This window comes from Sinocyclocheilus grahami, unplaced genomic scaffold (assembly GCF_001515645.1).
Source record: "Sinocyclocheilus grahami isolate Dianchi unplaced genomic scaffold, SAMN03320097.WGS_v1.1 scaffold114.1, whole genome shotgun sequence".
In the NCBI taxonomy this organism is placed as follows: Eukaryota; Metazoa; Chordata; class Actinopteri; order Cypriniformes; family Cyprinidae; genus Sinocyclocheilus; species Sinocyclocheilus grahami.
The window spans coordinates 1014254-1038834 of record NW_015505293.1 but is presented as its reverse complement, the minus strand read 5'-3'; the positions used below and the strand labels follow the sequence as shown (position 1 = coordinate 1038834).

At 37.2% G+C, this 24581-nt stretch overlaps 1 protein-coding gene across 1 annotated transcript in view; it reads right to left on the bottom strand.

Annotated features, from left to right (window-relative positions):
* The window catches only part of efna5a (ephrin-A5a), a 52848-nt gene extending 39213 nt beyond the window's left edge, over positions 1-13635 (bottom strand). The window contains exon 1 of the mRNA XM_016277631.1: positions 12839-13635. Within this exon, the coding sequence (XP_016133117.1) occupies positions 12839-12963 (125 nt within the window). The 5' untranslated portion in view covers positions 12964-13635. The remainder of the gene's footprint in view (positions 1-12838) is intronic.
* Between the last annotated feature and the right edge of the window lie 10946 nt (positions 13636-24581).

Below are 24581 nucleotides of genomic sequence, written 5' to 3'. Positions count from 1 at the left end.
ATTACCAGGTGCTGACATCAATCCAAACTCAAATTTGTATCATACGACATTATCGAGAACATAAACCAAACAATAGACTTCTGCGAGTCATATGAGAGTTCGGCTCCCGCTTAGATCCTGCTGATGTGCTGAAACCTCCTACTTGTGCCAATGAGAGAGGTGTCAGACACAATTAGACACCTTGCTCTGCGCACCACGTGGACCAACGCGCTACTTGTCGCTTCTCGTTTACAAAGATTTTGTTCAACAGTTCTTTCATCTGCTTCCACAGACCATCTATTTCAATTGGAAATGAAGGCGCTCAGACACAACCAAACAGAATTTAGTGAGAAACAGTCCTCAGTTAGAAGCTAAACAAGGCAGGCACGATTATGGTCTCAGCCACTGAACCAAAACTCTCTAGAGAGGTTGCAGCTTTTGTGCTAGCTACAAACTTCTGGTACGTCAAACAGCCAGTAAGTGCAATTTTATAACTAGGCAAGTTAAACCAAATTCTCAAGTAAATTGGATCAGTTGAAACTTGGGCTGTCAACTTTAAACTTTAACTTTGTGCAATTTTTTAAAATTCCATGTTAGCTCCAAAAAAATCTTCAAGGCAAGAATAGAACAGCTAAAAATACAATGGCAAACATTAAAACAAGCTCTTATAGTACTTTAAAAATAAAACGTTACTTGGCATTTCAAACTAATGTTTAAAAGAAATTCAAAAAAAATTTTCTTAAGACTTTTTAAAACATCCATTAAATAACTTTCTGAATAAAGCCTTTCATTTCTTGTGATTATGTATAAAAAAGCTGTTAACTTTATATATTCATTTTATGTGATTTTTTCATTCCATGTCAGCACCAAAAAAAATAAAAAATCTTCATGTCAAGAAGCTTTCTTTCAAAAAAATTTAAATAAATAAATAATAATTAATATTTAAAACTAATATTTGATGGAATTTCTAAAACCTTTCACCTAAGACTTTTTAAAACATCCATTAAAAAAACTTTAATTTCCTGTGATTAATTTTTTTTTTTATTATTTAATAAGGTTACTTAAATTTACCCCTTGACTAATTTCACAAATAAACTTTTTCTTGTATTTGAGCAATTCAAGCTTGAAGTACCAACTTCATGTGTGATTTTGATAAGCCTATTCAAACTTTTCATCTAAAAGCTTTGAATTATCTTTTTGAATTATCTTTATTTTATATTACGGAGTTATTTTTATATATTTGCGTGTGATTAACTAATGATCATTTTCAATAAACTGACGGCTGTATTTCAAACTACATGAAGGGATCTAATATAATCAACACAATAAGTGTACATCACTCACCAATACATATCCACGTTTAACATGTTCACTACAATTTACTAATGTAGCATCCTTTCTCATTTCTCAGAGAAAATCAATAGCGCAAGACCACACGGTCTTTAATCAAATCTTGTTTTCTTAAGTCCTATTTATACATAATGTTTGTGGCAGGTCACAGGTTGCTCATCTGACGGGCCCTGGGAGAGTACAACATATGATTCACATACCAGCACAGATACCAGAGCTACACATATTTTCTCTGAAAACACTCTCCTCACGCCCTGTAAAAACACCCCTGGGCTTAATGTAGGAATGTGCCCAAGCAGTTTCTCTTTCTCTCCGCTAGAATGGGAGTTTTTTTGTCAAACAGACCAATTCAATTAGCACCTGAAAGAAAGTGGGCTCCTCAGTGTAATTATATCATCGGTCTAATTTGAGAATTCTGGGAAGCCTTCTGTTGAACACAGCCTTCTTCAGCTTCGCCCCGCTCTTTGCGCTGCAGTTCATTTCCACTCATTTGTTTTGAACACAGAAAACCACAGAGGTTGTTGCTGTGATTACACATTTGATTTGGAATTAAAATGACTCATGGTGTTGGCTTGAACTTTATGTGATTTATGTCCATCAATCTTGGTGTGGACAACATTTCCAGCTATTATTCTGGTGGTTTTCCCCCACCCTAACAGACACTCTTGTCATTAAAAGCCACCATTCATTTCTAAACATTCATTTTATCCTATTCAAATTTGGTTTTCTTTCAGAGAATACAAATTTATTTGAACTGATTGATTCCAAAGATTTTAATTTAAATTCATCCTTAATTATTTGTTTTGCCAAAATACCATATTTACTACAGTTACTTCCACTACATTAAAACTGAGGTAAACTGTGGTAACCAACATTGGCATTAAGACAAAAAAAAATATATATATATATATATATATATATATAGGCAATTAGATACAGGCGAATAGATAAATTATATTGATTTTATGGTGGTAAATCTGGTACTTTGGCTGAAAGATTTTATTGTCCTGTGGTTATACATTTTGTGTTGCCCTCAATGAGTCCCAGACAGTAAACTTATCCTTGAAACAAAAAAAAAATTATCCTTGATACAGCAAATCTCTGTGCCATCAAGGGTTATTTGAGTGTAGCTGCAACCCAACAGAGCTGAATAATGACCTTAATGACTGAACACAAACACACAGACACACTCGCAAAACGAATACAAACACCATTTTACAATCGGACCAAATGAGCAATTGGCAAATTTGCAGAGGACATTCAGAGGACCAAATCAGAACTAATCCAAATTTCTCTTTTTTTCTTCTGCGAATCATAATTTAGCAGATGTTTGAGAACGGAAAAAAACTTGGAGGTGACTTTGATCTTTACAGCAGGACTTACTTCTTAAAGCACGAGAGTCTGTGAAATGGCCTGAGCGATTACCCTTGGCTGTCTTTTCAAACACTTATCAAACACTTTTATTTGAGAGATAAAACATCCTAAATGCATCATAAACATCTCAGAGTGGTGATTAGCTCAGGCTGGAACCCCATTGGCTGGAGGTGCTAATGGACTGAAGTCAAGAGAGAGATGGGAAGCCGCAGCCATGCGGTTGTGACCTTTCTGACTTCGCCATCAAACTACATATCCTGAGGTCAGTATAAACCATATTATTTGGCCTCACGATCACAATTTCCATTGTCTCACTGAGAAAACCATAAACAATTAAACCCACTGAACTCCCACACCGGCTTCAACAAACCTAATTCTGGCCTACAACAAAGGGGCTGTGAAAAATGAGACTGCAAACGCAACGTTTTCATTTTACTTCAATGCGATGTGATAACATTATGAACTGGCATTTTGTACAAATTATCACATTTCAGCATCATTAAATAACTTTCACACCACAAGGTAAAAACCCAGCGTCCAGGATGTCAGATTAAAAGGGTGCAAATGTGGCAGGACGTGCCAGTCCAGATAAGCACGACCGCAATGGGCTCTGTCTTCAACAGCACGTCTTCATCCCACGCGCACCAAATGAAATTAGCGCATCTGTCTGGGCAAAAGTGGAGATTCGCATTAAAATCGCACGGCGCTACACAATCATCTGAAAAGCATCTGGACTGAGTGATTTGCTCAATAGGCTCCGCCGTACTGGCTCCATACGGCGAATTCAATGGCCACCGTGCGATATCGCACCCAGGCAGGGAGTGGGGAGATAGGCAAAATAATCAAACGCAGAAAAGAGAAAACACAAAGTCATTATAAGACATCAGGGATGAGACAGAGGCAGACAGGGATTCATTCCCCCAATGGGAAGGCTAAAATTGAGAGTGGCTGTGCACTCGTATCCTAACACCCATATAACACATATTCCTTGCTTTCAAAGGCTGGTATGCATATCGGGATTATTCCTACAAGGGACTTGCCGACAAAAGATATTATCAGTTCGACAGGGTCGCCAGAGGGGATGGAAATGACATCAGAGTTAAGACGGACAATAAAAAGGGGTGAGAACTCAGTTGAGCCCGGGCTACAGCCCAGCGTAAGCCATTTCATCCCCACTGTATCTGATATCAGCCTTTAAGACAGAGTCCGTGGACGTGGCAGACAACTGGCGACGGAGAAAGAGAGGGGAGAAGGGAGCGACTAAGGGGGCCTGTGCATCCACTAACCTTCTCACTTTCACACCGGAGCAAACTTTAGGTGTCCCGAAGTGAGTATGAATTATATGAAGGATAATATGAGAACATAACTTACGAATCACTCTCTGATGGCAGGGACCAGCGCTAGCCCAACTATTAAACGTTGTAAATTCGACTGTTGTGGTCGTTCTCTCCACTTATGAAATACAGTGGCATGCTTTTAAGGGTGATCGATCTTTAAGTAAACTTACTATGCAAATCACCTGAACCTGAAGTGAACTTAAGGGTAATAAGAATAAATATGTTCTGCATTCAGGCCTCTACTACGCTAATCTGCCTGAAGATCCTCAACCCATCAAAACCTTATTGGTTTCCCCAGATCTGCAGAGCCCATGCTGATGATTCAATTGGTGGGTTCTGGTAACCACTCCCCTCGATTGCTTTGTTCCATGCCCCAGTTTTCAATAGTAAACAGCCACATTATAACATACTCGTAGTAGCATGCTGTAAAGCGTGATTGAGAATTAAAAATAAACACATTGACAAAAAATGGTAAAATATTAAAAAACAACCTTTTTGGTTTCAAAAATTTAGAAATTATAAATGTCAAAAGATAAATTGGTGTATATGTTATGATATAATTTATATAAAATAACTGAATTATATTTATGGGAATTTTGAAAAAACCTTGCTTTCAGAAACATGATATTGGGAGAATCTGTGGCTGGCAATAGCAGTAGCACTTGAACATCCCATGTGTGTTGCGTGTCTAGACCTGAACAACTGAACTCCCACATCCAATAGTCACAAGATACTGAGACTTTTTTTTCCCAAATCAAATACTCATCTGGCCAACAAAACAACAACATATTTCTGACTTTAAACATTCATATTTTTAGCAAAGAAAATTCTGTTCATTTCTAAAAAACTAAAAAGTAGAAAAATCCTTTTTAATCATACAATATTAATCTGTTCATGAAAGCCTGGAATCAAGGTATCATACATTTGATCACACTTTCATTAAATTTGTTACAATACTTGACATGTAAATCCTTTATCAAAAAATGACATCAAATCTACATGTTTAAAAATATATTTATTATATATCAATATATAAATCTTTCATAACATTGCATTTACTAGGAGTAATTAACGTAATCCTGTAATTATCAAAACAGTAAATTGCTGCAAATTATAGTGCGTGCAGGTTTGAGAACATTAGAAGGTGATGATTTGAAGGATTTTCTTTGTGTCTTTTCAGGGAAGCAGAAATGCCCAGAGGGCCGTATAGGTACAGCCATTAAAATGGTTTATTTGTTTCCTGAGCACATTTAGTGCTTATGTTTCCATCGGAAGCCTTTATGGCATCGCAATAATATTTATATCCAAGACAGATGGTTTCCTTTGAGTTACAATGGGATCGTATTTCTGTTCATGTCTTGTGGTTGCACAAAATTCCTCCTGACAAATTTATCGTTTTTTGGATAAGTCTAATTCTAATGAAGCCTGTGCATGCACGGTTATAAATTTACTGGATGAATGGCGGTGGAACATACATTTTTTTATTTATTGTATAACATGAAAAATAATTTTGAACTATTTCTGTTGGGAAACAGACATATAGGTATATTATTTAGGATATTTAGACATTGGAGAATTATAAGCAACTTTTAAAACAAAACATAAATATATATATATATATATATAGAGAGAGAGAGAGAGAGAGAGGGCGAGAGAGAGAGAGAGAGAGAGACATGAAATATAAAAAACAAGGTGTTTTTAAATCACATTTAAATGCTAACAAATACAAATAAGAAACTATTCATAAATATGCATCATGTAAAAGTATTCATATGTATCATGTAAATTACAGTAATTTTTTTATATATGTAACCATAAAAGCAGCTATTCAAATTCATAATAAATAGCACAACAGCTCTAAACCAACAAAAGCTCCCATCCTAATCCTAAAAAGAAAAGATTTATCTGTGCATTTACTCATGTTTTTAATCACATTTGGGATTATTCCCCCTGCTTCATGCTTCAAAATGTTGGCAAACCAAAAAAGGCAGCAAAGCTGACATAGAAAAAAAACAGCTTCTTTTTTTGATCACTGACCACATCCTTATTCCTGAGATATACTGCAATACATACTGAAGCAGGAATGTGATGTTAATTATTCAGCCTAATAAAATGTGACACTTCCAGTTTGCACCTTTCCCAGTTTCAATGTTTTGCTTTACGTCAGTTCTTACAGTCCAAGTGATCAAATTGGGAGGACCAATAATGATTAGTTTCAGTTAACTAGTGCTTTACGATGATTCAAAGAAAGCCTGAGGGGAAGAAACCTTCATTTCCTGCAGACTCCCCTGAATGGTCGCGGGGCCGCTTTGAAACAGGATGATACTGGTTAGCGGCTCATTGTCTATTAGACAAAGTAGGGCTGTTCACCTATTAGCACCTCTTTGTACTGACTGCTCAAGGTGTGACGCACAACATGTCGCAGGAGCAGCGAGAGCAGCGAGAGCACGCCTGCAGTTTCACTGATTCACATGAGAGTTCAAAGGATTCATAACAATGGCACACACCCATATGCATATTGAAAATGCAATTTTGATTGCATTACAAATCAAATGAACAAGCAGTGCATCACTATTTATAACAAAAAAAAAGTCACGTTTATGGTCACACCAACTGGGCGAACAGCTCCCAGTTTGACCGGCACGTATCTTCCGTGTGCTTGTTTAGCCAGAAGGTCACTTTCGGAATAGGAAGTGCTTGATTGACTAGCGGCTGACACTTTGTCCTGCTTCTTTGTGATGACCTGTTACTCCAGCTGCCCTCTCATCCCCTGCAATGTTTGCTGCCCCACGCACGCGATCCCACTCCCGGCTGCCAGCAGTGCGCCTGTCCGCCTTGACGCTTCGCTGCACCCTCTCATCGCATTACTTCTGCTATTCTAACTTTTCCATCAATTATGCACAAGAATAACTGAGGCCTGGCCGCAGCAGATACATAAAAGAGGAGTGGATGCCTCCATGACTCCACCGTCTGCCAGCATGTTCCCTCTACCAGTGATACTAGTGCCAGAGCGCCAGCGTACGGTCGCACGAGTCTGGTTTATGATGTCTGTGGCGTAAATCAAACACGCAAATTTAGAGTTGTGTTGAGTAACGCGAACATTTTAAGACTAGTTTACTTGCTTGGAATGGAATCGACATACTAGGTTGAAACTGATAGGAATCAATAAACTGTTCATTCTTTTGCATTGATTGACTGAAAGATCTAAATTAAACACAGTTTGGAAGGAAATCAGTTGTAAGGCATTAAAAACGGGCTGAAAAAAGAAGGAAACTACTCCCAGATCTGCTGCTGTTCCGTTCAAAACACAAAATGGAAGCAAGATTGAAAATGGCCGCTTGTACACTCATACGTCTGCTAGAAAAATACTAGTAGACTAGTCATACTGACAAGAAATGACGGGCAACTAACTCATAGATAATGACAAATGTGATGAAAGTGTCATTAAATTACTAAAACAGAGAGAAAATGCTATCAGAGAGATTTAATGCTATTTAATAATCTGTGGTAAAATCTACAGTATTCAAAGTAAATGACAAGAAATTAATTTACCAAAAAAGTCATCCACCACAAAATAGCAAAACGCTGACCTCAAGATTTCAATGATGGTCACATTGACCTCATTTTCTCAACATTGCGTGTGAAGGTTTGTTGGCCAGACTTTTGACTCTGAGATCGCAAACAGCGTTTAATATTTTATGGGTCCCAACGCTCAGAGCATACTCAAATTTGTAACAAGGAAATGTTTTACCACTTACCACAGACTGATCGTCTACTATAAAATGCTCCGCAATCTCAAACCAAGAATGTCACGAGAACATCTAGATCCCAAAAAGTTTATTTTGACCTTTGTTTTTGTTTTTTTTTAAAGAGAGACACATTTCTAAATATTAATTGATGAATGTGCAACATTCAAAAGCATCAGCCAAATAAATTTTAAGCAATTAACAGCCTAAATAAAGTGTATTTTTAATTATTATTATTGGGTTTATCTAGAAATTAACTATTAAATTACTTACTTCATTATCCTGGGAAAGTTTGCAGTTTTGTGCTTTTATTTTCGTTCATAAAAGGTTTGGTAAATTGAACACGTCACATTGTGTTTTTCTTTAATTAACAATCTGTTGATTTTGTTGGAGCACCACCATAGCCATAATTGCAATATGTTCGTAATAATGCAGCCAAATTTTTTTTTTTCAAAAGATGTATGTCCTTCACCACAGCTCAAAAAATTTCATCATCCAATTCTTTAATGCTTTGAATAAGAGAAATATTTCATGATAGCGAGCTTTAAAGAATTCTTGTAGGTTCTTTTTCTGGATGAGAAAGAAAGATTTAAGGTATTCTTCAGCCAAAAGTCCCTCATTTGTGCAGGTGTAAGCAGTTTTAAGGTTACAGACCAAGTTCAAATCTGTGAGACAAGTTTTTCAAGCTATGAAGTCTTCTCTCTCTCACTCTCTCTTTTCTTGTTCTTTCTTGTTTTTTCTTTCATGCTAACTCTTGCCAAGTCAGTCCATTTTTATTAGCTTAGCCTGTCGAACAAATGCTTCCTTCATTATTCTCATTGCGATTAAATGTGCCGTAATGAACGGCACAAAGAGCAAACCGCTCCGCGCTTTTGCGGTGAAAGAATGCGCAAAGAAGTCATTATCACATGCTACATTTTCCTTCAATTCTTATCAAGGAGGCTTAGTAAACTTTAGGGTCCTTTCAAGAGCTTTATCAGGTCATTAAGGTCTGAAGCTGATTAATATGAATGGTTGCTGAGGTTGTGGCTCTCCGAGGGAGACACAGAAGGGTGAAGGGGTTCAGAGGAAGTGTTTTGTATCTTTACACAATGGACCGATGACCTCCTAAGCCCTTTAGTGCCTCTCTGTTAATACCTTCAGCCAAACCTTCAAAGACTACAGCAAAGACATTTCACCACTCACAGTTTAAAAGCTCACCGTGTATGAGGGGCTTACCTCGAGCAAACAAAGAGACCCGAAATGCATCAGTTATCATCTAAAGTTCAGAGAGGACGAACGATCGCTGTGATGATTCAAGCGTGATTTCGTAAAATGAAAAGAGAACCGGTCGACTTTAATTTAAAAAAAGAGGAACTGCCTGAATTCTCACTGAGACGCAATCATGACAGTTTATTAGCGGAACGCGAGACCAGAGCACAGAAGGAAGGGGGCCAGGCAACTCACGGTGTGTTCGGGGTCATCGAACAGCAGGATGCTCTAGTTACCCTGCAGGAGAACATTCTCTCTGCTGGAATGAGTCTTCCGATACCCCAAATCTTTTGAGAGCGCCAGCACACCGCCATACAGCCCTGGAGGGTTAATCGGGATGGGGTGCGATTGTGGGACTCAAACTGAGAAGCCTGCGGTTCCCATCTGTAACTCTTTCCAGTCCTTAGTCGGTCTATATTTCCTTCTACAAGCCACGTTGTATGCACTTCCTGCATGTAAGAGCCTAAATACTTTAAACTCTGGCAAAGATCCACTAAGACAGGAACAATGGCACCCTTTCACGTGGGCTGGGAGAAGCCCGGGGTCTTCAGATCAGTCAATATTTGGACATGATTTTTTTCTCCCCATTTAAAATCCAAGTGGAACCGAGCTGCAGGAGGCCAGAAGTGCCAGCGAGGGAAAAGCAGGGTAAACACGCAGAACAATACAAACTGAACCCCACACAATACCACCGAACAGCTATCACAATATCAACTGGCCACAAACCGCAAACCATGGCCTTTGTTTTTAAAGTGGGGATTAAAACTGAGCCGGCACAAAAAGGAAACCATTTGAGGTCATATTGCGCAAGCTAGAGTTAAGAGGTGAAAAAGAGATGGCTTTACGCGAGATCCATGACATTTGCCATTTCTGTAATGAAGAAATGAGCAGGGAAAGACAACCGAGAAAGCGTTTAAGTGTGAAATGTTACAAAAAACCCAAGTCTAAAGAGGCCGGGTGTACTATTCACTACACCACCTGACTGAGAAGGCTTCAAAAACTATAGGAAAAGTGTCACATCTGTTACTGAGAGATTTGAGAGGCATTATCGGTGATTAAAACGGGACTCCGTCAGAATGCTGAAATCCCTCTCCCCAGCTGTTAGGTCCATTCGACAGACCTCTTTGATGGACAGCGGTATCGGCTTCCATGGCACCACATACACAAACAGCCAGAAGATTAAGGTAGGAATTCAATACTGATTTCTGACTGATCCTGCCTATCAACAACAAATAAACAGGTTTAATTTCCAACATAAGACCTATTTGAGTTTAAAATTCCAGGAACTAGCAGAAAAAATATTAACAAATGAATATATTTGCGATGTAGATCGCATATCTGGATTACACAAATACTACTTTCTCAGAAACACAGGAAACTATAAGCTCTCTATCTCAAGCCAATCCAGTAATGCCTGCGAAAGAACACGTCTCGAACTAAGAAATGACTAATCTGAGAACGAGCTGGGAAACTTCAGAGGAAATCTGCCAACTTGAATTGAATTTGTAATTGCAAACGGCATGGACTGCATTGGAGAGGAAAAAAAGAGCCTCTGAAACCCAGTGAAGCTTGTAAGACCACCATATGTAGAGCAAGACAGAGGCTTACATATGAATGGGTGCACTGCAAATCTCAGGCCAAAAACTAAAGGAGCCATTCCCCCCTAAATCCTCTAAAGAATCTCTATAGACTCCGCCGTACTCACTCATGTGAAAATACTAGCAATCACCGCCACACTAAAGTGCAACTCCTACGCTTGCAAAATAACGATTAAGAGATAAGCCTGTCTGCGTGCTTTGAAAAAAAATGAATAAACAGTTATGTTTCTCATTATTATAGTACGTTGTTTGTCACTAAATGCCATTGAGCTATTAAGAACTTCAATTAAAGCTCTAATGTAGGCAATCTTTCTGACAAATTAATATTTCATGGCACGACTATCTAAATCTTTGAGTTGGACTCTTGCACAGCTGTCTCTAATGTTCGTAATTTAGCCATGTTAATGAGCGACATTAAGAGAGGAAGATGCGGCACAGCACAATGAACCGAGCAAGCATCTTAAAAGCCAGCAAAGAACTAACTGGTCTTTAGAGGGTCCGATAATCTAAATCAATGTCTAAATGAATCAGTCCAACATGAGATCCATGTACAGACACATTCTGATCAGAAGGTTACTTGTTTTGTTGGTTATGAGTGACATTCGGGGCCCCAAGGTCTTGCCAAAGAGTGCTGCTACATTATACAGCACAGCCAGATTTGAATTAGGCCATTGGGTGAGTGTTTGAATGTGAATGAGAGATACTCATTTGAACTAACTCATTTATTTGCTAGAGGGGCCTCATTTTGCCCGGACAAAACCAAGGGAGGGAGTCTCCAACACACACATGCAGATATTCATGATCACACAAACACACATTTCTGCCAAGCTATAGAAACCGGGCTCGCCCTCAGATTCACCCCAACCAGAGCTCAATACTGTCCGATGATGGTTAACCGCAGCCTTGTGCTGTTATCACTGAACGTGTGACCCCTCTCTCATGAGCATGCACCCAACTGGGCATCAGCCACTCCTGAAATGCCTCTCTGGGTTTGACCCATTGTGTAAAGCCAGCATGGGGCTGGGGTGCAGGGCAGAGAGAAAGCCCCATGGCAACTGAAGAGGGACAACCGAGAATGGGGATGAACTGGAATCACAGCGCTTCCAGGCAACTCCAGACTTGAGGCAAAGAGAAGGGGACAGCGAGCCTGATGTAATTTCAATATAAATATATTTTGTATATGTTAGTTGTTAAAAAGCTGTTAAGCAAATTATTTCTCACATGAATAATTATATATTACGTTATGAATACTGGCTTATTCAAAAAGCTCATTGACATTTAAGACACCCAAACTATTAACAGCCAACAAATCAACTTATACAAGTATTTCACATTCAGCCAGAAAAGTACTTCTTTCGACTCCTGATGCTATTTTTCATTAACACCCTTCACTGCACAAGAAGGTTATATTACCTTATTAGAAAACCTTTATTGAAATGCATTACTAGCCCATTTTCAGCCACACATTTTATAAATGCTTCAAAAGAAATATGAATTGATAAAATTGTGCCCTTTTAGAATTATGATAACAAGCAAAATCACATTCAAAGAGGTAAATTGGATTTTAAAGAACAACTGACCATTGAGCCATGATATTTGTTTCTAATGATGTTTCTAGAGGGCAATGTCTAGGACAAGATAGTGGCACGGGGTAATGACTTTTTACTTTTAAAGAGCATCGAGCTTGCCTGTCAATCTCCCAAAAGCAGAACGAAATCCCAATCATAAACTGGCTAAAGTTATAGGAATGAGGTAAAAAAAAAAGCATTAAAAAGTATATATATATATAAACTAAAGCGCTGTATAAACTAATTAGCTTGTTAGTGTGGTTTTAGTGTTAACCCCTCCAACAGACAGCCAACGTACAGATTTAATAACAATTTACGCATCATTTATTTTCGCAATTCCTTGCGCCGTCTCTTGCCATGCTAGTACCTTCATGTAGTTTTGCCATAGAGTTTACTGTAAAATAGCGCTGTCGAGTGTCTAACGCGCATTTTGTTAGAAGTTTCGCCCTTACAATGTGGTGACTGTTGTATCATCAGTGAAACTTATTCAAACGATCCTGACGGCTTGACGAACCTGTTCAGTTCGCCGCCGCATTATATTTCGCCTGATATTCGGCGGACTGAGGTGCTTCTAAATGACAGAAGTGAAACGGCGTTTTAGTAGGCTATATCTACTGCGCAAGTAACTAACTCACCTTGGGTTTGTTCGGTTCCAGTAGACAGCGTAGCGATCCGCCACAACCTTAGATGCCGGTTCCAGGCCCAACACAGACATCCACAGGCTGATCAACACAAAATAAAACATCTCCACCTGCGGCATTTCGGAAAGTTTCAATCGCAGCCCCCTTCGATACAGCGTTCCGGTGAAAAAGAACTGCGCGACCCGTCCGCTTTCCCTTTAATATCCCACGCGTGGAATTTGTTCTCTTTAAATTATGTTTCTTTTATTGTAAAAAAGATGAAAACAGATCTATACGACCGCAGTGCAAGGAATGACACAGTCCTTTAAAGAGTCACAGTTACATGTAAATTATTATTAGAAGAAACACTAAGAAGCCGGTTAACGCGCTCGCTGTCTGTCAATAGTCCAGTCTGATAAGGCGTTCATCTCAAGCACATCCTCTCGTGCGATTTATCGACAAATTTCAGGTCCTTTGAATATTCACTTCTCATTTCAAAACCCTTAAGATCTTCAGCGCGGTTGGTCACTGTAGTTAGTTTGAGTGAGTGAAAACAACAGCGTATGTCCACTGGCATCTCATTCTCCAATATGTGAATGAAGACCTGCGCTCTGGTCAGATCTTGACGTTTATAAACTGAATTCACGTAGACACTGTCCTGAAGCGCTGTCTTCTGATTAGGATTAGGAAACCAAGCTATCTTTGGGAACGAAACGCAAAAAATGTTTCAGCGTATTCAAGATTCAATATTAAGACATAGTCCACAACAGTAACCTTCCAGGCAGCTGAGTTGGTCAGGGTGCATGAGCCATGCTGTCTCAGAAAGAGAGAGAGAGACGGAACAGTTCCAGCGCTCGCTCTCTTTCTCATTGGTTTGCATTTGGAATGATGGGCGTCTCGGTTACAAAAACTACATCCCGCCTCCAAAAGTGGTAGAACTGCTTTTATACGCCGTGTGATTCTCAAGAATATATTCACAGGGTAATATTACTTGAAATAGCTCCTACTTTTTTTTGCAGTGACTAGACAATATATTTTGGGAAAATATTAAATTTATTTTACTGCATACATTTACATTACATTTTCTATATAAAAAAGAAAAAATATGTTGCGATCTGAACAACCAGTCGGTAAAGCGTACACTTGACTCATAAAAAGCAGCAGGTAGGAAGAAATAAAAGACCGTTTCTTGTTTTAAATGCTTTCCCAAATCTATAACTGGTGAGACTGATCTCGATTTACACACACACACACACACATACACACACACACATATATATATATTATTGATTTATGTAATGAACAGCATTTATTGGAATTAGATTTGTGTGTGTGTGTGTGTTAAAATCACAAATGTTTTTAATGTCATATTTGATCAATTTAATATATCCTAGCTGAATAAAAGTATATTTCCTAAAACACACACACACACACACACTTACCCCAAACATTTGAATTGTAGTGTATCATGGTTTTCACAAAACTATTAAGCAGCACAACTGTTTTCAACATTGATAATAATAAGAAATTCTCAAAACATTAAAAAAATATTTATATCAAGCTTTGGACATTATGTAGCTACTTGTGTGTGTGTGTGTGTGTGTGTGTATGGGATATATTAAAGATTACATTTATTTATTAGTTTAGTTTGAAGAAAAGAAAAAATGCATATTTATTTAGAAATTCGCTAAAGATTACATTTGATTACATCATGTAAAAAATAAAATGATATTTAAAAAAATAAAATAAGGTAATTGACCTCGCATGAAAATTTAAATGAAATAAATAATAAAATAAAAATGATAAATAACTCATAAATGATAACTAATACTGACCAATAACCAATATGATATATTTTGCAGGCCTTATATTTTGCGAGTTTTCATCAGATCTTTGAGATTTTAAAGGGCTATTCCCATTAACACAGCTGTATATGAATGCTGTCCCATGTAAAAGCACTTGACACACTCACTCAGCACTCTTTGATGGCAAAGTGTTTCTGCTGAAAAAAGCCACTTGTTGACGACATGTCTTCAGGGACAAATGAAAATCCAGTCTATGGAGATGTGTAAGTATTAGCAGATGTAGCGCTGTTCTAAGACCTTGTGTGAGAGAGACAACAAGCTCCTTATCAAATCAAACCAGCTGGGATTTCCCTAACACAGTCAGAGATCTGCACATTACAGGCCCTGTGCTTGTAGAAGTGGGAATACACTGAAAGAAAAAAAAGGGAATGTCTGGCTTCATTTCCGAGAGATACCTGACCCTCCGGTGGGATCCGCAGAGCGTGAATGAAACAGGCAGATGTATTTCAATAAAGTCAGAGAGCCAGAGGTGGCCTTTTACTCAGACTGAAAAGACTACTCAAGTCATTCTTCGCATGTCCCGCTGATGATGACTGACACATCGAATGGGAAAGGGTCACTACTGAGAGGAATTTTGAGAAGATAAAAGGTAATAGCAGTGGAGTCCTGCTTGCATTGTTTAGTGAATAGAAGCATAGGTGAATCTAAACTGAGAGAAGATGTCACTCAGGTCATAGTAACTTGGCTTTTTGTTCTTTAGCTGTAAGATGAGAGAGATTCAGAGAGACATTACCCATATGCTGGATGAGGATATTGTATTCATATTTAGAAGCAAAAAAAAATCACAGCCTGGCAAGCTTTAGAAATTATGCATACTAAATAAATAGTTCACTCAAAAATGTATGTTATTATAACTCATCATTTACTCACACTTAAGCTGTTTCAAATCTGCATGACTTTCTTTATTGTTTGTACTGGTCACTCTTTTCCATGCAGTTACTGTACAATGAACAAGGGTTTCAAGCTTCAAAAAGGATGCAATAAAAGTATTATAAAATGACCATTAAGATGGACTCTTAGGCTATATTCAAAGCCATCTGAATGCATCTTATCATGCAATAGATTTGTGTGATAAGAGTATTTAATGAAACATTTCCACTCTTATGAGCTGCAATGAGATCGAGTTGATCATGAGAACCAGTTCAGTGTGATTCATGAATTAATCATTCTAACTGGTTTTCTAAACTGGATCAACTGGATATTGAAAAGATCTGAGTCAAAGGAATGATTCATTCACAAATCAGACATCACTACTTCTCAGTGTTATTTTTCATATTATCTAAATACTTTTAGAACATTTATTAAAGCTACACTATACTTTTGGCGCTCTAGTGGTTAATAAATAAAACTGCATGATTCTTGTGGAATAACAATATAGACAGGATAAGACAAAAACATGCTTTTGGGCAAACAAAAAATGCCCTACTGCAGCCTTAATATTTTGAATTTCATTATATATATATATATATATATATATATATATATAATTATTATTATTATTATTATGTATATATATTTTTTTCAGTTTTCATAGTAAATGCAGTTCAATTTATTATGTCCTCTTTGTCATTTTTTTTCTTCTATATTTCTATTTAGCTTTATTTTTATTCTTCAACTGGTTTCATCATTTCTCATTTTCCCAACTAATAGTTTATTTAATCTTTATTTCAAATACCCAAAATTATTTTTAGTAACACTTTAGATTAGGGAACACATATTCACTATTAACTAAGAGTTTTCCTTCATTAAACTCCTAATTTGCTGCTTAATATTAGTAATGTAGTTGTTAAGTTCAGGTATGGGGTAGTATTAAGGAATATAGAACATGGTCAAGCAGAATAAGGCATTAAAATGTGCCTAATAAGTATTACTAAACAGCCAATATACCAGTAACATGCATGCTAATAAGCTACTGGTAAATAGTCAGAACGGGTCCTTAAAATGAAGTGTTACCCAATTCTTAATGATTTTAGCTTTAGTTAACAATAATTCTGCTTCTCTCATCACCTTTCAAGAAATAAGAGTAACTCATTCATTCTGTTTCTCAAACAAAACTAGCTTATGGCATCAGAAGACTTGGAATTTAACGTATGCATCATATGAACCACTTTTACTCCTTATTCACTATACAGTGGGTACGGAAAGTATTCAGACCCCCTTAAATTTTTCACTCTTTGTTATATTGTAGCTATTTGCTAAAATCATTTAAGTTAATTTTTTTTCAATAAACTGCATATTCCTCAAGCCTTCTCCATTTGAGTTCCATTGTGGGTTTGGAGCAACACAAGGGTGACTGAATACTATCAGACTTCATATTTGAAAAATATCCCTCCTCCTCACACCCTGACAAGCTTCAGAATCAAACTGTGCCTTTTTAGTCGTTCCTCGGTGTTAAAATGCCTCCCCATCCCTACCTGCGCTCTGCACCAAGGCACCCCGTAACATTTGAGCGAAGATATTATGGCGTGCAGAACAGTAAGCAGCTGGTGTCTCTGTGTAGTCATGTCACGGGTGAACGCCTGTGACCTTTTCATCCAATGCGATAGAAAAGCAGCACAAGGTGACCACGGCTCGTCCAGCGAGCATCAAACAAGACAGAGCCACAAATGACCAGTGGCACAGAACCAGCCCCTGTCCAGCCAAGAAAGCTGCTGTCATTTCTTTCTGACTTCTCTCATCTCATTACTAATCTATGAGCTAAACACTGCTGACACAGAGAAATGATTTATTGGTTGCTTGATGCGTTTAATAGCTTCCTTATTAAGATTTACGACATCTTTCAGGCCTATGATTCATTCGTTTGGATTGCTCTTCTAAGCACAACTCGGACTAACTCGCAGATCTCAGAGTGGGAAGTGTCTGTCGAGAGTTGGACTAAACTTCACATTTACTTTACACGCTCGGATATCACAAGGTACATTTCTCTCTCTTTGTTCCAGTGAGGTTTCGGCCATAATGCTGGCAGTGAGGCTCATGTTCCGAAGGGTTTTTATGGAGTCAGGGGTCAGTGCCAGACTCCTGATGCGTGGCATAATAATGAGCTGCCTCTTCACTCACCCTGTCAGGATACATTAGCGCTGGAACGCCTCACACTCTTTACCGCACTCTCAGCCTCACTCTGTTCGGTTAGCACCTACTGGGTCCCATTTTATGCAGCCAAAGCCAGTCGGCTGGTTTGGTCCCATATTGGTTTGTATCAAAGATTAACTGGCTGTTAAATCGGTGAATTATGACTAATCCTTGCTATATGATCTATGCAGCGTTTCTCCCTAATCCCAGAAATGTACCAGTAATCCACAGTGCAGTAAACATGGAGAGTTGAATTAATCATCCAGGCCTGTATTTGAGGGTGGCCTGGGGAGCCTGGACATTGTCAGGTCGCTAGCATTCCGTGCAGGGGTCGTTTTGCAGAGTTTCACTCTCTCACGATAAGTACAGAGCAGGGTTATTGTCGTAAACTACTGCATAACTAAGAGACAACTATATATATTTTTATAAACTGAAATACAACAATTAATGCAGTATTTTTACTGTAAATGTGAAAGTGAAATGAAATGAAACAAAACAATAGTAGTTGTTTTGTAATATATTATATAATATTTAAATCACATAACAAAATTATAAAATATAATTTATTATATTTGTTCTTTTTTTCAAATATACAAATAATACAAATAAAATAAAATAAATAGAAAATAAAATAATATAATATAAAATAAATAAAAATAAAAGAATAAATAGACAATAAAAAGTACATTTTACAATAACATTAAGTAAAAAAAATGCAAATAATGCATATACACTGTAAAAAAGTTTTTTGAACTTGCATTGAAGTGCATTTTACAACATACTATTTCAGTTTTTCGACTTTAAAATTTTATGTTTAATTCAATATGTTACTTGCCTTTTCTTTGTAACTGTTTTTGATATTTACTACTTTTTTTAAATAAACATACTGCATCATGGATGCAATAAATTGATCAAAAGTGACAGTAAAACTATAATTTAAAAAACTAAATTTTTAAGATTTATTTTTCAAATAAATGCTGTTGTTATGGTCTTTGTATTGATCACAGAATCCTGAATAAAATGCATTACATTTAAAAATGTAAGCTCTAAATACTACATTTTCTATCAACACTGATAATAATAAAAAATGTTTCTTAAGTACCAAAATCAGGATATTAAAGTCATTTCTGAAGGACCATGTGACACTGAAGACTGGAATAGTGGCGGATGAAAATTCAGCTTTGCAAGCACAGGAATAAACTGCATTTTAAAATATATTTAAAATATATTAAAATAGAAAACAGGTATTTTAAGTGTCATAGTATTTCATAATGTTACTCTTTTAACTATATTTTTGATTAAATAAATGCAGCCTTGTTGAGCATATATAGCATATATATATACACATATATGAAATCATCAGTCAAAGGCAGAAAAAAAATGAGCACTGACCTAATGCATCAAACACGCTCAGCTCAGCGGGGAGAAAAATCACCTTAGGTTGCACAGGTGACACTTTAACTCCCCCAAAGCAAACAAAGCCTCCCCACTACTATAGCATGTGTGCACCAAATACTCTCACTTCTATACTTACTGCATATATGATCTAAAGCAAACACACATATACTTCCACAAACACACCTTGAGCTCACTTTCATACTGTAAACCAGTTTACGAGCACCAGCCGTGCAGAAGTGGAGATTTAGTAGTGGTGAAATGGTCGTTCTCCATCTGTGCTCCCAAGAGACTTTCCCACAGAGCTGGAAAGAAGGTGTTTTTTTTAAGTGCAGTGCTTTTCTTCAAGCGGTAACTGCAGAAATGTGCTCTGTGGGATTATAGAGACATTCTAATGAGACCAGCGGGCCGACACTGGATCATATCAAGGGCTCCTCTCACTTCACAATGCCTTTCTTTTGTGGGAACAACTGCGGTCGGGAAAACGGCTCTGATATGGAAGTGAAGCATGTTGAATGTGGCGGCTGAAAGGTAGAGGAAGAGAAAGGGTTACTGTGATTAGTGCAGGAGATGAGATTTATGGTCTCCAGAGACCTGTCCGTAATGATATGTGAGAGGAAGAGCGCCTCATTACAATGCTACACACCACCAGTCTGGTCATGGGCCACCATCTTTCACAAATCCAATAACAGCCCAGAAGAGAAAGCAACACGTTTTACTGGCTGCATGCGAACACGAGTGGAAGAATAAAAATGGTCAATTGCATTGCACGAAAAAATTATTACAGGAGCTGAATTCAAAGAAATCTCGGGCGAATGAAAGCTGGATACGATTAAAGGAAAATAAGCATGCATTAAACAAACAGATGTTATCGGAGATGCAGGAGCGGTTCTTTAAATAGCTTGAGTTTCTGAGCCAAATGCAACATTTGACACCAATATTAGATCTAAAAAGTGAGCGAGAAGGTAATCTAGATTTAATCAAACTAAACAGATCTCTAAATCAGAGTGTGATTCTGTTTTATGGAGGACCAAAGAACTGTAAATGAAATAATTAATCAATTCAATTTACCAACGTATAACAAAAGAAACCATGAAGCCAACAGAATTTACTGTTTAAAACATTGCATAATATTAAATAGCACAAAACTAAAGTTTAAATACATACATGCATTATTTAAATAATATCAAATAATATTATTTCCAAAGTTCACAAATGTCTAAAGTCTGATTTCCCCAAAGAAGTTTTCACAAATGTCAATCAACAGACATTAGGTGCTACGTTGTTAAGCTAATCATTAATAAACCAAAAAAGTCAGTCTATTATTATGATCAACAATGGAAATAATATTTTTATTATGAAAAAATAAATCTAACATGAAAAAAAAAAATTTGAGTTTATTACAAAATAATATATGAAAATTAAATTGCTGGTTAGTTTAATTATTTACTGATTTAGTTTTTTTTAGATTATTTCTTATTCTTTCATGAGCAGTATAAGGACAAACAGACAGGGTCGGGAGCTCTGATGAACCATCAAGAGGAAATCACTGGAAATATTCACAAAGTGTGAATAAGAATCACATTCAATGGACTCTGGCGATGCACAATTTATGATTGCACTCAATCTACCCCATTTACTCTTTATGAATATGCTGTTCTTTCTCATTGCAAATGTGATCCAATGAATAAATTACAGCAAATTATGTAGATTGTTTGGCCCAACAAGCTGACAAAAGGCTTACAATTCCAACTGGCAATTGTATAAATATGCCAAATATTAACAAAGCAATTACAAATGTGCATGGCACTAAAAAAAAAAATGACAGAAAAAGGATAAAGGGAGGTCATGGTGAAGTCAATTATGTTTTATTGTGTCAGAGTTGTTAAGGTTATCTCTTCTCTGTGTTATCATGGTTTTGTTAAAAGCCCCAATGGCAAGCAGAGCACACAGCAAACATGCAAAGACAAATATCTATCATCCTGAATAGCAATGAACGTCAGAGCCTCATGTGGACCACCAAGGCATAATTGATTGTAAAAGACGAACCAGTCAGATAACTAAGAGCATGCATTTGTGCTTCAAAACGAAGACTGAGACATCTTTACGAAGCAATTTCACAGTTCAGATGTCTCATCGCCAGTCAGTATGAAAGAAACCCCTTGCCCTTTACCATGTGGCTGATCATTCAGAAAGGACCCAGTACTATTTGCCCGCTTGGCACAGCGATGACCCCGGTGGCATTTACCCCCCATCCCAGCGAGAGCAACGCCTGCCATTTAGCACCACCATAATGACCGTGGTATTTACCCAGGATTGTAGGATTTTATAATGGCTGCAAGCTGTTTATTGGGCAAGACGGATAAGAGACTGGCTGCAGCCCGTCGTGATGTCACGGCCTCCCCCGAGAGGAGAGACAATTATTTGTTAAGGGGACGCTGGAGTCGAGCTGAGCGTGTCAGGCCAGGTTTTGAGTGATGGACAGTTTCCCCTGCCTCCCTGGAGGTCCCTGATGGATGTGGATTGGTTTAATGAGCCTTTACAGACGAATCCGATTCATGGCCGCATATTTTATTCACATATCCGGCGCTTTCGCTGATTCATTCGTCACAATCCAAAGCGTACCTTGGCGTGGATGTGTGTGCTTTTAGAGGGGGAGCAGAAAAAAGAAATAACACAGCAGATAATGCATGGAAAATACATTTGAGCTCATAGAATTTTCTCATCTTTGCTTTGAGCTTCAGTGTCAGGGACGCACGCACACTCTCCATTCAACCGGGCTCCTCTGAACTACTCCTGCACCAGATTGGCAGATGAAACATCTTAATGATTACAATAATACACGCGTCTGCAACAATGAGATTGGGTCTTGAGGAAAGACACTCTCTGCGATCAATATCGCCCCTCTGTTAAAAAATGATTGTATTGATCTTGGCTACCTCAAGCTGTTTTACACATTGCGCCTGAACAAATCTTCAAGCTGCAAGTATTGAAGATCCAGGCTGAATATTGAAAACTTTTTGCACTTATTTCCAGCGTGCAGTACGCGACGGGGGCTCCTGTTGTTTTGGTCCCTGTAAAAACGGAGAATTTATTTGACATTTATTTGAAGTGTGGCGCTCAGCCAAGCTGATGGATATAACTGATATATCACGAGCAGACAGGGGTTATAAAGCCATCCACTGAGTGACATGCTTGTTAAACATCCATTACTCGTCTGCTCAGGAGAATAACATTTAATTTACCTACAGCTCGGTGGAGATGCAGCAATGGAAATTGAGTCCTAAAGACTTCCAACACCACAATTCAGACATTTGTTCGTGTTTTTTCTGACAGCTTAACCATGTTGAATGTGTGTATAATGACAGAAGGCACACATAGGATAATACGTAGAAGTTAATTTGGTTAATTGGATAGTAATAGGGACACGTTTTAGGATCTTCAAGTCGAACCATGTGTGTGCGTTTAAGTCGTTACTGTGACAGCCGGCGAAGAGAGACCATTCTCCAGACTGACACATGAAACAAGGTGCAAAACAAAGAGCCAGCTCTCTCTTTCTCTTGTAATTAGAGTGTGAGAGAGCAGTGAGCAGAAACAACATGTCACAGGTATGCTTCATTTAGCAGGCTGTCCTCTAATTAACAGGCCATCGCGGCACTCCAGCCAAATCTCGCCACAAGGCAATTAAACATTCCGGCTGATATTCTCCAGAGTTTAATCCTGAGATCTGCTTGTTACTTGTTGATTTCACACAGTGACCTAATCAGTTCAGGTATTTATGTAGCATGACATCAATGCGGCACCAATGACTTCTCTGTTTGCCACTCTCTGAAAACAAGTCAGAGGTTTTGATAAGTAAACCTACTATGCAGTATGCAAATACTGTGTAATAGTATAAATGTTCACGTCTCTATCAAATATATCCTAATATATTGGATAAAATACTAAACCTATTCATTTTTAAAGATGTGCACAATATCACAATTGAAAAAACAGAGGTAGATTTTAAATAATTGTACTACTTTGGATTCTAACATGATAAATATTGGCAAATTATGAAGAAACATTCCACAAATATTAACATTTTCATTTGTTTAATCAAAACAAAACAAGTTTTTGTCTTGGGGATATTGCATTTGCCATTAAAAATGTAAAGAAATTGGTATGATAATTTCAAAATAAAAAAAACCCATCAAAATTCTGGTAACACTTTATTTTAAGGACCTATTCTTACTAATAACTAGTTGCTTATTAGCATGCATACTAGCATATTGGCTGTTTATTAGTATTTACAAACCACATATTAATGTCTTATTCTGCATGACCACATTTTATATCCCTTAACCCGACCCCATACCTAAACTTAACAACTACCTTACTAACTATTATTAATAAGCCACAAATTAGGAGTTTTTTTAGGAAAAAGTTGTAGTTAATAGTGAATATGTATTCCCTATTCTAAAGTGTTACCAAAATTTCCTATTGCTCTCAATCCTTCACGAAGCATTGACTTTCATTGAGCATTGGCTCTTTATTTTCATCTGGTTAAGCATCCTGTTCATTTTATTATTATGAATGTACCAATATTAATATTCTGGCCAATGCTGATAACTATTTTCAAGTTAAGGTTGATAAATGGCTAAATTTAATATACTTTTTGTCTTAATGAATTACACACAAAAACTACAATCAATTATTTTAAATGCTACAAGTGAATTTAGTGCATACAATGTATAGTCTGAAAAGTGGGTAATTATTTTAAGATTTGCTAAATTATTATATGAATTATTAAATGATAATGTTTTTTTTAAAGATTACAAATAACTGTGCACAAATAAATATCAACTGATATCAATAAATTAAAAATAAATTAATTCATAATATCGGCCAATAACCGATATGCATCCATAATTAATACATTTTGGATAAGTTTTAGTAAGGGCATTTTTCTGAGTCTGGTCTAGTATGCTATTTTATAGAAACAAAATACAAGCATATTAATTTAAGCAAGTTAAAAGAGTTCAAAATGTACTACATAACATAACAAAAATACAACAATAAAATTAATTATGTAAAGAAAAATATTTTAATGATATATTATAGATGAAAGTCAATTTAATTTGATTGCAAGCATGAGTCCTTCTGTTCCCACGGGCAAAATGATCTGAACGTCCCACTGACCATATGTGTGTGCATGACTAAGCAGTGGCATTAGCTCACATCTAACCCGAATCTCATGTTCTGGATGTGACGGCTGGAGCCAGACTGTTATTTCATAATCACTGTGTGAAGCCACTACAGATTTCTCAAATAAAAAAAGGGCTTCTTATCCTAAAATGTCCTTTTTCTCTCTCTAGTCATATGCTTCTGGAGCTTCCAGACTGTACAAATAGCACAGTGATTAGATTTGCATGATATTTAATTTAATG